The sequence below is a fragment of the Rhinatrema bivittatum genome, chromosome 2 (assembly GCF_901001135.1).
Source record: "Rhinatrema bivittatum chromosome 2, aRhiBiv1.1, whole genome shotgun sequence".
Taxonomy (NCBI): Eukaryota; Metazoa; Chordata; class Amphibia; order Gymnophiona; family Rhinatrematidae; genus Rhinatrema; species Rhinatrema bivittatum.
The window spans coordinates 387,167,157-387,182,979 of record NC_042616.1 but is presented as its reverse complement, the minus strand read 5'-3'; the positions used below and the strand labels follow the sequence as shown (position 1 = coordinate 387,182,979).

At 44.9% G+C, this 15,823-nt stretch overlaps 1 protein-coding gene across 1 annotated transcript in view; it reads right to left on the bottom strand.

Moving 5' to 3' along the window:
- ADCY2 (adenylate cyclase 2) overlaps window positions 1–12,411 on the bottom strand; it is a 1,371,519-nt gene extending 1,359,108 nt beyond the window's left edge. Inside the window, exon 1 of the mRNA XM_029590013.1 lies at window positions 12,124–12,411. Within this exon, the coding sequence (XP_029445873.1) occupies window positions 12,124–12,333 (210 nt within the window). The 5' untranslated portion in view covers window positions 12,334–12,411. The remainder of the gene's footprint in view (window positions 1–12,123) is intronic.
- Between the last annotated feature and the right edge of the window lie 3,412 nt (window positions 12,412–15,823).

The following is a 15,823-nucleotide window of genomic DNA, read 5'->3' as shown; positions in this document are numbered from 1 at the left end:
GCAAGAGCCAGACTCATGGTATGAATCGTGTGGATCCCTGTAGATCATGTCACAAGACTGACCTACCCAGCAATGTCTGAAGCATTGGTCCACCTGCCAGTCCCATAATAGAAGGCAGGTGTGGGAAGGATATGCTAGGTCCTATGCAAGTACCTTTTACTTGTTAGGATTTAACCTGATATGCAGCATTATCCTACCCTGCTGCCACCTGCAATGATGCCTCCCCACCAGCAAAGCCTCCAGTGAGCTTAGCCTCCAGCCATGCCAAGTTCCCCCTCTCTGCCTGTGCCACGCCTAAATCTCAGCCCTATGTAAAACTGCCTGCCTATGTATTCTTGCCTTTGCATGGTGTCACTCTTGGTTCCATGTCCTGGTCCCTGTTCTTTGTCTTGCCTTGCTGCCTTTCGGCCTTCTTGCTCTGTGCCTTGCCTTGTCTTGTCTTGTTTTGTGGCCTTCCGGCCTTCTTGCTTCTTGGCCTGCCTTGAGTCCTACTCTGTCTAGTACTTTGCCTTGTGGCCTCTCCAGGCCTTCCTATTGCCTAGCGGCCTACGGGCCTCCTGCCTTATTGCTTTCGGGCTTCTATGTTCTTTGTTCAGTGATATCCCTGTCTGCCTTGTCTAACTCCTGCCCTAGTATGCCTTATTTGGTCTTGTCCTTGTTTAATCTTGTTGTGCCCTGCCAGTCCTGTCTGTTCCAATATCCTCTCTACTCCTGCCTATACCAGAGTCCTGTCCTTACCTTACCTCAGTCGGTGTCTTTTCCAGGTCCCGCCCAGGGTCCAGCTCAACCTTGCCTTGTCCATGCCTTGCCTAGTCTAGTTCCAGCCTGTAAGGACTCACCATAATGTACTGCCAGCGCACAGACCTACTGGCCCCAAAACCCAAGGGGTCAGCCTGCAAGGGAGGGGGCTGGTTAGGCAGAAGACCAGCCCTTGTCTTGCCCCGAGTCCTGTCTTGCAGCCCCATGCCACTCTCTGGGTGACTTTCCCAGACCCTAGAAACCCTGACATTATTCCATTGGCAGTCTGGGTTACACCAACCCGCTGAACTGTGTGATGCTACCCCATCTAACTTTATGATTTGCAGAGTGGTTTGCACCGGCCCTAGACTAAGTCAGCATTTAGGTGCACACCTGATGTGCAACAAAAGTGAAACACACTATTTTGTGGAATTATCCTGAGCAAAGACTGCAGAGGAACTAGTTACAACTCCCCATGTTGATTCCACAGCCACCAAGAGTCATGTTCACAAGAAATGAAATGCATGTAATTATTATATTGAAATCAAGAACGTATATTTTATGAAAGTATTGGGTGTGACTCAAATTGAAAGTACCTCTGTGCCCACACAAAAATAAATTGTTATTACTATAAGCAGTATTTGTGTGTGTATATATTGTAATACTGTATGCATTACTGTAGCATATAATTAAACTAGATAACATAATTAAAGTACTACCTCAACATTATTTATTTGGAATACATTTTAAATTGCTTATTGCAGCGTTTCCCAACCGGTGTGCCATGGCTGCAGTCTCATTAACTGCCTCCTGGTCTACAGGATGTCTTCCCACCAGCAGGGCGTGCCAGAGAGCAGCACTTAGCAGCTGCTCCTGCTTTCCCCTCTGCTGGCTCTCCTCTGCAACAGAAACTGCATGAAACCCTCTTGTCCCTCTGCAGTTAAGACTGCAGAGGGAAGCTGGAAAGGAGGAAGAAGCAGCACTTGGTGCACCTGCTCACTGATTTGTTCTGTACAAGGATTGGGGTTGAGGTGAGGAAAGGAAAGCTGAATGCGTCACTGGGTATGGGGGAAAGTGAAGGGAAGGTGATGATGCTCCATAGGGATGGGAAGGAGAGATAGAGGGAAAGTAATGATGATGATGATGATGATGCCAGGGACTGAGGTTGAGGGAAGGCAATGCCAAGGGGTGGAGAAAAAGGGAAAAGAAGGTGATGAAAGGGGCTGAGGGAGATGGAAGATTATAATGATGATTATGTTGGTGGGGGAAAGGAGATGAGAGAGGGAGAAGGAAGATAATGCCAGGAAGTGAGGGAGGGGGTGGAAGGGAAGAGAAGGTGATTGGCATGGGGGTGAAGGGAGAAGGAAGAGAAAGTGATGATGCCAGGGGTGGAGAGAGAGGGAAAATAATGCCAGGGGCTGAGGGATAGAGAGAGAGAGAGGGAAGGAGATGTCAGTGGGTGGAGGCAGAGGGAAGTTGATGATAATGCCAGGGGGTGAGGGAGAGGGGTATAGGGAAAGGGAAAGGGAAGTTAATGATGATGCTAGGTTGAGAAGAAGAGATGGAGGGAGAGAAGGTGATAATGCCAGGAGGTGAGGAAGAAGGGTAGAAAGGAAGAGAAAGGTGGTGACGATGATGTTACCAGGAGTGAGGAGGTGGAGAGGAGATGGTAATGATGATGCAAGTGGGGAGGAAGCAGTGGGTGGAGTAGGAAGGTGATGATGATGGAGGGGTGGGGGTGGAAGGAGAGGGAAGGTGATGATGATGCCAGGGGCTGAGGGAGAGGGAAATAGAAGGTGATGATGCCAGGTGGTGGGGGAGAGGGATGGAGGGAGCTGGAAGGGGATGATACCAGGGGGTGGGAGAAAGAAAAGGTGGTGATGATGATGCCGCCAGAGGGTAGGGGAGAGGGATAGAGGGGAAAGCATGATGATGATGATGGTGGGAGAGGTGCAGAAGGAAGGGAGGGAGAAGGAGGGGATGATGTCAGGGAGTGATGGAGAGGGGTTGAGGGAAAGGGAAGGTGATAAAGTGAGGAGAACAGATGGAGAGAGAAAGAAGGTGGTGATGATGTCAGGGGATGGTGGAGGGAGGGAAGGTGATAATGACGGGGGGTGGGGTAAAAGAAGATGATAGGGAAGAGATGGTGAGAGAGGGAAGATGATGATGCTGGGGGGGTGGGGAAGAGGAAAGGAAGAAAGTGATGATTCCAGGGGGCTGGAAGATGAGAGAAGAGAAGAGAAATGTGATTGTACCAAGGGGTATGAGGAAAGGGTAGGTTGATGATGCCAGTGGGTTGCGGAGAGGGAAGAAAAGAGAAAGTGATGATGGGAAGTGATTTATGTGCCACAACAAAGTGAACCTTGTGCCAGGTGTGCCACAAAACAAAAATGTTGGAAAACACTATCTTATTGTAAGGCTAATCAATCAATATAGTTACCCTTTAACGACCTAGGAAGATCAACAGTAATAAAGAATTAATGACCTCGCAGGCCAACGTCTAAGATTTTTGATATGTTAGAACATAAGATATCCTGTGCAGTTTCAGATCAAAGGTCCATCAAGCCCAGCATCCTGTCTCTTAACAGTGGCTAATCCTGGATACAAGTACCCGGCCAATCCAGAGTACTTGTGACCAGGGATTAGCAGTAACTTTCCTAAATCTGCCTGGCTAATAATACGTTATGGACTTTTTTCTAGAACTTGTTCTAACCCCTTTTTAAACTAGCTATGTTATGCCTTGACTACATCCTCTGACAACAAATCTACAGCTTGATGAAAAAATACTTTCTCCGGTTTTATTTTAGATCTGCTTCCTGTTAATTTCATGGAGTGTCCCCTAATCTAAAAGTGTGTAAACAGGAAGGTGCGCTCTCCACTGGGGCACCGGCTCTTGCAGGCTAAATATCATTAAGCTGCTGCTCTGAGCTGGCTCCCAGAAGGAAAAAACTGCTTCAAAAGAGGAACTTCCAGAGCCTTACAGTTTCCTCTTAGTCAAAGACAGGGAGGGGGAGGAGGGGGCATGAGTCAGAAATAATTCCAGTTCTTGTTCAGCACATACTGGAGAAACTCCTGGGACTGTGGAACTGTGTCAGGCAGCTCCATTGACCTCATACCAGGGTAAGAGTCTTAAAAGGGACTGAATCCCCAGTGTGCCTTGACTGTGGGGCTGATGCAATAAATTGCACCCAGCCTAGCACATGGGTTTTCACACAGTTGGGCGCGCTACACTAGCACCCGATGCAGTAAGGAGATTAGCATGCCCAAAACGTGTGCCCTAACAAATGCATAGCCAATAGCGCCCCTCACGTGTAAATTCCATGTTAGATGAAGCTATTAGCAGCTATTACCCCCGATGCAGGAACATGCTGGGTGCCCAACACACACTTTTTAACATGGCCAATTTAACTCCAGCCCCGGAGGTGGTGTAAAGTCAATTTGCTAGTCAAGGGCTCATGAGAAATTTTAAAAAATACAGTCCTCTGTGTTACGATGAGTGTGTCCTCCTACTTAGTATCATTGTGATGGTTTTATTTACTGCCTGCAGTAGCGGAAAATAAATGCATATTGGTTGATAAAAAAAAAAAAAAATCGTCCTGAAGAAGATGGGGGGGAGAAAAATGGATGCTTGTATTGCGTTCCCATTGCAATTTAGTACTAAGGACACACAATTCTCCCTTAGCCTGCCCATTTTTATGCAGTCTTTCATTTAAATACTGCATTGGGTGCCCGGGGAATGTGGCTGAGCGTGCATTAGGAAAATGGGTGCTCAGTATGAGAGCTCATTTTCAGTGCGCATCTTACTGCATCGGCCCCTGAGTGTCTCATCTAAGACTCCATACTGAGAGAGGCAAGCTTGAGGGGATCAGTGTTAGTGGGGTTGGGGGCCACAGTGTCTCAGAGAGGTTGAGAAGGGGAAACTTAAGTCTTAAACTGGCTGTGTCAGGTGGCTGTCCTGAGCCTCAGCTAAGCTTGGAAGCCTTAAGAGGAATCAAGCCCCAGAGTGACTCTCAGTGCTGAGAGAAGCAAGCTTGAGGGGGATCAGTGCGACAGTGGGGGAAGAGGCCAGAGCGTTTTCAAGAAGAAGGTGGAGAAGAGGAAAGCTGAAGGCATATCTGCATATTTGGCCAGTCCTTTTATTTTATTTATTTTTATTTTCTTGGTTCTCTTGCTTTGTTTCATGCAAGTTCTGAGCAACAGGAAAAACATGCTGCTATGAATGTTTCCTCCCTACTCAGTCTGTCATGGGCAGAGGGGGTGAGAAAGAGAGAGCGAGAGAGTATGTGTATATGTAATGCTGTGTGATTTGTTTTTCTCTCTGTGTATGGTGGTGTGGTGTGTCTCTTTGGCCTTTCTTCATGTGGGATGTCTGTCTCTGTGTCTGCATTGTGGTATGATACCTGTCTTTCTGTGTGTCTGAATGTGATGTGTGTAGATGTGGAATGTGTGTCTCAGGTTAAGGGGTGTCTATGTTTCTCTGTCTGATTGTGGTATGCTGTAACTGTCTGGGTGTGGTATTGTGTGACTGCCTCTCTGGATGTGAGGTGTCTGGATCTTTGTCTCTCTGAGTGTGGTATGACTTCAGTCTGTCTGTTATGATATGTGTGTATATCTCTGAAAAAGGTAATGTGATGTGTCTGGCTGTTCTTTGGGGTGTGGTGTCTCTCTCTCTCTTTGGCCTTGACTGCCTGTATCTCTCTGTTTGTTGTGATTTATGTGGGTGTGATGTGTGTATGTGTTTCTCTGGTTGTGGGGTGTTGATGTGGATTGGTGTGACATTACCATCTCTCTGTATCTGAGGGTAGGGTGTGTCTCTCTGTGTCCTAGTTTGGTGTTTCTTTGTTTGTCTCTTGGCCTCTACCTGGGTGTAATCTGCCTGTCTCTTTGTTTGATGTAATCTCAGTGTGATTGGTGTGTTTGTGCCTGTCTCTCTGAGTATGGTGTATGCCTGTCTGGATGTGGTATGGTGTGACGTGTGCCTCTCTATGACTCTGTTCATCAGTTTTGCTTCTTTCAGCAACTTGAAGAGCATCCAAACTGGATCTTTGTGCTGCTGACTGGCCGTGTGATTGCCTACTACGACAAGCAATTCAATTGCTTGTTAAGAGATTTTGACACTAGGTCAGGAATCTAGGATACCCTTCGTGTGTGTGTGTGTGTATATATATATATAGTAATTCAGTTTGAGGAGGGGGCTCAACCAATTGCAAGAATAGAAAAGGAGAGGGGTAGGGGAGCCATTGCACAAAAGGTTTGCTCACCCTTGCCCTAGTCTATTTGAAAGAGTAAATAACCATTCCCTATTTACTTGCTGCAAGCCACTCACAATTTTAAACATCTTTTATCATCTCCCCTTTCAATCACCTCCAAGCTGAAGAGCCGTAACCTATTTAATCTTTCTTCATAAGGGGGGGGAGGGCTGATCTATCCCTTTTATCATTTTTTATGCTCTTCTCCGTACCTTTTCTAGTTCCACTGTCTTTTTGTGATGGAGCAATCAGCAGTGCACACAATACTCAAGGTGCAGTCGCACCATGGATGGATAGATGTATTATGATATTCTCCAGTCCTTTCTAAATCATTCCTAACATTCTACTTGCTTTTTTGACCACAGCTGCACACTGAGTTGAGAATTTCAACATATTGTCCACAAGGACTCCAAGATCCTTTTCCTGCTGACTCCTAACATAGAAACCAGCATTGTGAACCTATACTTAGAATTATTTTTCCTTACGTGCATCACTTTGCACTTGTCCACATTAAATTTCATCTGCCATTTTGATACCCAATATCCCAAGTCATGCAAGGTCCTTCTGTAATTCCTAACAGTTTGCTGTGTTTGAACAACTTTGATCAGCTCACTTGTTAATCTCTTTTCCAAAATTATTTACTGATCCCCAAGGTTCTCCACTATGAAACTGATTTAATCCTACCCCATTTCCTGCCTTTTAACCAGTTAACTATCCAGGTCATCACCTTCTGTCCCATGACTTTTTAATTTGCTGAGGAATATCTTATAAGGGACTTTGTCAAATGTCTTTTGAAAATAGTATACATTATATTGATCAGCTCACTGTTATCCATATCTTTATTAACACCTTCAAAAAAATTTAGTAGTTTGGTAAAACAAGATTTCCTTTTGCTGAATCCATGTGGCTGTGCCCCATCAGTCTGTATTTATATTTACATTTATTTAGATGTATAAACCGCCTAACACTAAAAAGCTTAGGCAGTGAACAAAATAAACATACATAATATAATAAAAACTAGACAAGTACAGTATTAAAAAATAAAAAAGATAAAACAATTAGAGTAAAAACTTATAAACACTAAAAACAGAATTGACTTAATAAAAATAAAATAAAGTCAGAGTGAGTAAGCAGAGAGATTAGCAAAATTAACAATAGGCCAGATTAAATAAAAACATTTTAATCTGTTTTCTGAACATCTTAAGTGAGTCACATTGCCTAATATGTATTGGAAAATATTTCCATAAAGTTGGTGCAGCAATGGAAAAGGCACATTTGTGAGTAATATGAAGCCTAGCCTGTTTCGGTGAAGGAATTTCCTAAAGGCCTTGCTGTAAGGAACGCAATAGTCTGGTGGGTCGATAACATTTGAGAACTGCACTGGCCCAATGACAGGTTTGGTCATTGAGAAGTTTTTTAAACAAGCATACCAAGTTTCTATTTAATGCGTTCATTAACTGAGAGCCAATGCAATTCAATTAAAATCAGAGTGATGTGTTCAAATCGTTTTACGTCAGCAAGGAGCCGCGCAGCAGAGTTCAACAAAAACTGAAGAGAACGAAGATGAGTTTGGGGAATACCTGTATATAAACTGTTACAGTAGTCAAGGATGGGAAAAATAGAGGCTTGAAGGACTGTATGGAATTCAGGAGGATGCAATAGCTTTTTGAGGTTTTTTACGTAACCTGTAAAAACCTTGTGAAATAACTTGCTTGAGCTGTGGACGAAAAGAAAGGGTATTATCTAAAATAACACCCAAGCTTCTGATATGAGTTTGAGTAGGAAAGGATTGACCGCATGGCCAGTAATTTTGTTTTTAACAATAGCTTTTACCAATTTGCCTGGCACTGTCTTCATGCTCACTGATCTATGGTTTCCCAGATCATTCCTGCAGCTCTTTTTAAAAAATTGGCATTATATTGGCCACCCTCCAGATTTCAAGTATTGTGGCTGTTTTAATGATAGGTAGCAGGTCTGCAATTTCATATTTGTAAGTTTTTAATGTATAAAATAAAATACAAACAACCAGTAGTAAACTAGAGTATAGCAACCTCTGCCTGTCCTCTTTCTTCTTCCCCTGCCCATCCCCCATCATACCAAAAACCATTGTGGCTTAATAGGCTACCGCATCCATCCTGCCACCTTCTGCAAAGTGATTAATGTTTCTCACTTTGCTAAATCTTATCTCCTGTGAACTGAGCTACTTATGCAAGGAAAATAAGGGAAGTCATCCAACAATTTTGCCTGCAGAGTTAGATGTTTTCTCATCTCCTGCCATGAGTAGGGGCCAGCTCTAGACGAAGTGGCACCCTGTATGAAAACTGAAAGCGGCACCCCGTCCCAGAGAAAACTACCAGCTTCATTCATGCCACCACCTGCTGCCTTGCTCTTGCTATCCAGCTCTGGGTGCCACCCTCATCTTCCATTCTACCCGCCTCACTTTACCTTTCATTCCTGCTCCCTTTAGCACCTTCTATCTTCCCCTTCCCACTTTTACCTTCCTGCCCTGGTCCAGCCTTGAGAAAAATTAGAGCCACACTGGGCCGATGCAATAAAGGCGTGTAGAAAGCGGGCGCTGAACAGTCAGCGCCCGCTTTCTTAACGCACGCATGGCGCCCCAAAGGGAGACATGGGATGCCATGCAATATTTAAATTAGGGGGTCGCATTAGCAAGGATGCGCTAGGGGCCCTAGCGCATCCTTGCTATCACGAACCAAGACGGTTTCATGACTGCCGTACACCGGTCACGAAAACTGCCGCCGATAAACCCGGCAAGTGTCCCGCACAGACGGCCGGACGGGTGGGGGTGTGCGCTCACTCGCTGAAGCTGAAGGGGAGCTGCAGCAGCACCTGATTCCCACCCCCCCCCCCCAGCTCGGGAAGAAGAGGCGGAGGGATAGACTGAACTCTCCTCCTGCAGTGCCCCAGCGCATCGGGACTGGATGAAGTTTGTCCGCTGCTCGGACTGCCAGGGAGGGATTGGATCCCGCCGCGCCGTGAAGCACGCCGCACGGAGGAGGCAGAGGACGAGCTGGGTCGGCTGCGCGATTAATGATTCAAAAGTTAAGTTAAAGTATAAGCATTTAATAACCAATATTTTTGTAGAGTGCAATCGACTGTTAAAATGGTGTCCTGCCCCAGACTGCCACCATGTAGTTAAAGTTCAGTATCCTGATGCTAAACCTGTTCGTTACAAATGTGAACGTCAGTTTTGCTTTAACTGTGGTGTATGGCAGTCACAGAAACCAACACCGCTGGCGTTGGTTTCTGTGATGGGCCCGATCGTCAAATTTTTTTTTTTTTTAATTCTTTTTTTTTGATGCGTACATCTATTAACGCCTGCGGAGACACACATTTTTCTTTTTGCATCGGGAGTGAATGCCTAATAGCCTCATTCACATGCATTTGCATGTGAAGAGCGCTATTACATTCACTCCACATTAGACGTGCGTTGAATAGGTGCTAATCCCCTTATTGCATTAGGGGATTGATTAGCGCCTATTTTACCCACGTCCAACTGCACGTTAAGAGTGCGCTCGGCTCAGCGCATCTGGGAGCCTGAACATTGCTTCCTGCTGCCAATGCCTATCTTCTGTGCTGTTCAAACAGTGTACTGCATGAGAGAAAGGGGCCGGTGGCGGTGTTTAGATATGTCAGGACCCCCCCCCCCCATTGCTTTCCTGGCAGCAGGGACAGCACAAGCACTTTGACTGCAGGGGAAGGGGAGATAATTGGCAACAACTCTTCTTCACCCCCCCCCCCCCAGATGGGGGTGGAGACAGCAGACGTGGGATTGGCAGCAATCCTTCTGACCCACGAGCCCTAGGAGAAAAAGGACCATGGCTCTGGACCAGCTGCCACATCAGGAGGAGATTCTAGCTCGTCACACAGGTTACACCACCCCTCCCAAAAACTGACTCTGACCATGTGAAATATTTAATTAAGATTTTTAAATTAGTCTTTCAGTTGCCCCTTGCCAACTCCCACAGCAAGGTGAGGTCTCATTCCTAAATGTTTTTCTAACATCACTAATTCTGCTCTAGTCCTCAAGGTGGGTTAAGAGGAACTCTCTCTCTGTCTCCCTGTTTACTGCACATATCTCCACCTACTGGGTTCAACTGCTTAAGATAAGCACCTCACTGTAGATCTTAATTAAATTTCTCATAAATGTAGTTTGGAATGCATTTCCAGCTACACATAAAGGTATTCAGGATAAACAAGAGCAGTGTTTCCAAACCAATGTGCCTTCAGATCTGATCAGATGTACCACAGAAAAGTCCCTAAAACCTGATGCTCAGCTACATACCAGCACCTGGGTCCTGCTCCTAGCATCTCCAGCAACAAGAGCCACCCGCAGTGGCAATTAAACATATAGGAACTTTCTAAGAGCATGTGTAATCATGAATTTCTTGCTACAGCATGTGAAATATCAGTGGACAAGTGCTGGTTGCGTGCATCATACCAACTTCTCCTTTCTCCTGCACTGGTATAGAGAGTTAACTGGCCCATTGTAAGAAGTTCATTGTGTCTCTGCTCCCTCTTTTTGTTTTAAGATGTGGGGGGGGAAAAAAGACTGGTGGGGTTTTCAGAGCTTTCCTAGTTCTTTTTTTGGCCATATGCGTCCTCTCCATGTCCACATTGTGTGCCCCATGGAGGACGGTGTGCTACACAACATTTCTGTTAATATAGGTGTGCCTTGGGCTTAAAGTTGGAGGGCAAGTCAGAAAAAAACATTTCGACTTCAGTGCACGGTTCTTCTCAAACAGCTTTGAAATGCAAAAGGAAATGGATTTCAAACTTACCTGAACGGGTATGTGGGGTGCTATTACCTGAAAACTATTATCCTAAGCACTTTAATGGTTTTTTTAGGTTTGCTATCAACCTTACTACTAGGCACTATGAACCTGATTTACTTAGGGGTTTTTTTTTCCCCCAATATGTGTCTATGCGAAAAATACTTAGGAAACGAGACCCTAAGTTTTTAATTAAAGACCTACAAAAGTAGTATCGTTCCAAATAAGTAATGCACTAAAACTTTCAGCAGAATTTCAAAAACTGGTATTGCTCGGCTCCAACTGTAACCATATACTGGATCGAGTTACAGCCCTTCACTAGAGCATCTCCATCAGCAGGTAGAACATGTCGAGGTTCAAGACGTGCTGGGAAGGTCTCTTGTCCATCTAAAACTTAACAGAGGCTCTGGTTTCTGCCAGTAGCGGCTAATTCCGTCATGCAGAGTGGACTGGATTGAAATACTAAAGTTCACCGTTTTTAAAACAGGGTGGATGATAGGTTTACATTTCTTTAAAAATGGACTTTATTAAAGAATGCATTTGTGGCATTGTCTTTCCTCGCTAACAGTGCAGCTTCTCCCAAATCGAGCATGACCCGGCACAGAACCGTAGGAATAAGATTGTGACTGCCCTCTACAGCTTCGGTGCAGCTTGCTCGGCTCAAGGGCAAGGCTGCAACGATCTTTTCACGTTGCTTTAAGACAACTGCTGGCTTTGTTTATTTCTCAGTTCAGCTTTATTCCCCGCAGAAAGATATTGCAGAGAACTGGGGAGAGTAGCAAGTTCGACGAGGAAATAAGTGTTTCTTTCCCCAGGCCCCCCGAAAATAAAGTCATTTACAAAAGGGGAAACGGCTTTCGGTGACCGAGCCTGCTGGAAACAGCGTAGGTCGTTACCAGGACCAGCAAGTTGCAGCTGCACTTTAAACGCTTGTGTGCACATTTGCCCGAATTTTCGCAACTCGTTTACAGCTGAAGGGTGCGCTGGCATGATTAGCGACCTAGATAACTAGACGTTTAAGCATAATTTATACCCGTCATTAAAGGAAAAAGCCAATACATGCTGCAGTCGAGCAAACCAAAGTGCTTAATGAATTTATAGTGCTGAAGGTTCGGGTTTACTTTAAAATACAGAAACAAGGACATCATAAAACAGACTTTGGTATAAACGAAACAGAATCCAGCAAAATGAAGTACTTGAAGTTGCCAGAAAAACAAACCATAAACTAATTTCTTATACAAGAATTAGATACAGACACAGCAGAGCTTTTGCCACCGTGCACTTTTTTTTTTTTCTCAATACAATACAAGAACCAAAACGAAAGAGAGAAAAAGCAGCCTTACCAGCCCTGAGGCAAAGAAGACGGCCAGCAGAGCCAGGCAGGCGCCCATCACAATCAGCAGCAGAAAGACGAGGAGCGGGTGCTGCTGGCTCATACAGTAGTAGGACTCGTAGAGCCAGTCTCTGGACTTCTGCTGCTGCTGCTGCTGGCTGCCGGCATTCTCCGTCCTGTCAAGCAAATAACGGCGCCTCCTCATAGCTTCTTGCCACATGGAGACCGGCGGCGACGGGTGCCCCCCTTCCCGGCGTTTTCTGCCACTTTCCCTCACGAACCGTTACCTTCTGAGGTGCAGGAAAAACAAAAAAAGAAAACCTCAAAAGAAAAAAAAAAAACCAACACACCACAACAAAGCAAAGCTAAACCCCCCTGTCTCCAAGACAAAAAAAAAAAAAAATCGGAAAAGTGAACTCTTCTCCCCCGCCCACCCACTTTTCCCAAAATGTATTGTTCTTTTCAACTCAAAGTTTCTTCCCCAGACGTGCAGGCGAGAGAAGGAAACGAGGGGAGCGTGCAGGTAACATGGTGCAGCTGGTGACAGTGACAAGCAGGTCAATGAACAGGGGCTGTGGGCTGAGCCTGTGCTGTGCCGCGCTCGTGCGTGGCTGGGGAAAAAAAAAAAAGAAAAAAACCCACCGCCGAGCGGGTCCCTCCTCTCCTCCTGGGGGACTCCCTCCCGCCCACGCGCGTGCAGCGCGGTGCCCCGCCGCTCTATTTTTAGCTCGGCTCGTTCAGTCTACTCAGGCAAAGGCACCGAGTGGGGGACTTATTTGCATGTGTGTCTGACAGAAAAGGGGAGGTTGCTGCCCTTTTTTTTTTTTGTTTTATTTGTTTTGTTTTCCTGTGATCCGAGGCCGGCTGAGTCTTTTCTGGCGCTGCACTAACGGGCAGGAGAGCTCTCAGCTCGGGGATCTTTTCCAGGACGCCTCCCGTGTTCCGTCTCGCTTATTCTCGGATAGCGCTGCATCTTTTTCGCCGCGATGCTGACTGAGCATTTTAGCCCAGAAAAAGGAAAACGACCGAAATGACAAAAAAACAAACAAAAAAAAAAACCAAGGAGGAAGGGAGGATAAACAGTACCTTGCATTTACCCGTTTATACAGGAGGTGGAAAAAAGGTGTAAATTAGTTAACGTGTGCTCCTCATCCCACTGGGAATGTGTTCCAAAACAATCTATAATTAGCATCCTGGTGGTAGAGAAATAACATGCACGGTATTGGCTCCGGTTGGCATCTTTAGTTAGTTTCGCTTATAAAATAAATTGTAAAAAGAAGAGCTGCAGGGGATGGTAACTGTTCAATACAACAGGCATTTTTTATTTAAAGTGCTGCAGTCATTAAGTCGCCATGGCTGCCCTAGATGGCTAAGGGCTCCTTTGGCCTCTCCTTCCTAGATTTATTTGAAAGAGGGGTCCCGTCCTCTAGCTATTGGAACCCCTGTGGTGAGGCACAGTGGTAGGCGGAACATGATCCCAAGAGGAGGAGATAGGAAAATTAGCTTAGCAGGCCCAGTTCACAACAGGTGAGGAATGGGAGAGGCACAAAAGTTAATAAAATGTCTAGTTCGGGGGATGGGCAGACAAATTGAAACAGTAGCAGGGGAGAGATAGGAAATCAACAGAAGTTTTTGTATTTTTTCAGAGGTACAGCTAGGAATCCTGTTTGTTTTATGTAGTATGAGGGCACCCATGTTTTATTTATAAGGAATGAGAAACGTTGCAGTCCCAATACAATTCCAACATGGAATACCCAATGTCTCTCTTCTGTGACAACCTGGTTTCGAACAGAGGAAACTGAAGAAGGAATTGGTCCTTGGTGCAGTGGATGAATAGCAGCTGGATATCAGGTACATGGGATGGCCTATAAAGTAATCCTCTTCATTAAGAAACAAACTAAAAGGGCCAGGATGAAGGTGATTTTAGTGATGTAGCGCATGAATTAATGGAACTAGAGCAGCACAGTATAGATTGGACAGAGTATCCACCTAAAATTATAGTTTCACTCCATGGCATTAGAGCCTGTGGAATGGTAAAGTCTGTGATGGGAGTAAAGAAGAAGCAGATAAGAGTCTCAGAACAGGGAAGAGATAAAGAAATCAGAAGGAGTGGCACAGAACAGCAAGGGACCAGATATAGATGCAAAGAAGAATAGAGGGACCTGAGAGACATACAGAGAGATGAGCAGTGTGGATATAAATAAGGTGGCTCAGAGATCAAGTGGACTGCAGGAACTGAGAATGGGAGAATGTTGTATCCATTTGCACAGACACACGCAATAGATTCACAATGCAACCAAATGGCAGGGGACCAGAGAGAGATGCAGGATACCACGGGGACACAGCATAGTGATCAGAACTGACCATGTGACAGCACTGAGGGATTCCTGATGGCCCAGAGATCAAGTGGATTACAGGAACAGAGGATGTGTATGTTGAGTGTGTTTGCACACATGCACAACAGATTCACGAGGCAGCAGAATAGTAGGGGATAGGAATGAGATGTAGGATGCAACATAGTGATCGAAACTTGCTAGGTGGCAGTACAGAAGGCCTCTGTGGGCCCAGAGATCAGGTGGGCTGCAGGAACAGAGAACGTTAAGAGTGGTGTGTGTGTTTGTGCGGGCACACACACACATGGATTGGGGGGAGGGGTTAAGAGAGGGATATTTCTGAGATGATTGTCCGCTTTTTGAAGGAAAAATGCTGTGAGAGCCATATTGACTGCTAAGTTTTATAAACAAGATAATTATATAAATTTGTTTAATTTAGGAGCAAAGATGTACAGGTAGGCATTGGCAACTAGCCAGGAACAGTAAAGCAGATAATCTGAATTTGTTAGTAGAGAAAGTGCATTGTATAAGAATCTGTTTTAGATATATACAATCAAGCAAATGTATGGGCTCCTGATTAATAATAAACTGCACCTTTCTATAAAAGGATCTGACTAGTAGTAAATTCACCAGTTAGGGGTTCTTGGAAGAATCTGATAACCTCAGACACCAGAGAGTTTGTAGTTAGGGAGAGGGAAGGGGGAGAGAGAGGTTGTAGGTATGTGTATAGGCAGATATATATACTGTAACTGTCTAACATTATATGCTGCATGCAGAATTAAAATAGCTAGGTAGAGATATATTTAATTAACTTTCTGCTAAGCTTGCCTACAAGTTGTATCCTTCAAGGAGTTAACAAATGGGAAGGGCATACAATACAAGAAAATAATAGTTCAATTACAATTTGCTAAATTCGTGGAGAAGGTTACTTTGATGTTAAATTATAACCAAAAAGGTTTGGATAAGTTCTTGGAAGAGAAGTCCATTAACTGCTATTAATCAAGTTTACTTAGGGAATAGTCACTGCTATTAATTGCATCAGTAGCATGGGATCTTCTAGGTGTTTGGGTAATTGCCAGGTTCTTGTGGCCTGGTTTGGCCTCTGTTGGAAACAGGATGCTGGGCTTGATGGACCCTTGGTCTGACCCAGCATGGCAATTTCTTATGTTCTTATGTTCTTATGTTCTTAAAGGGCAATGTAAGAAAACAGGTGTAGTTCTAAAATTTTCTGGAGGAGATGATTTAATTTATAATACCAACAGTCTTTCAATGAATTAAAGGATTAATCAAAAGGCAGGCTAAGGAACCTGCCTGCTGAAAATAATATGGTAGAGGTCCCGCCCCTCAGCCTAGGAACCATTCTTTTCCTGGGGTATA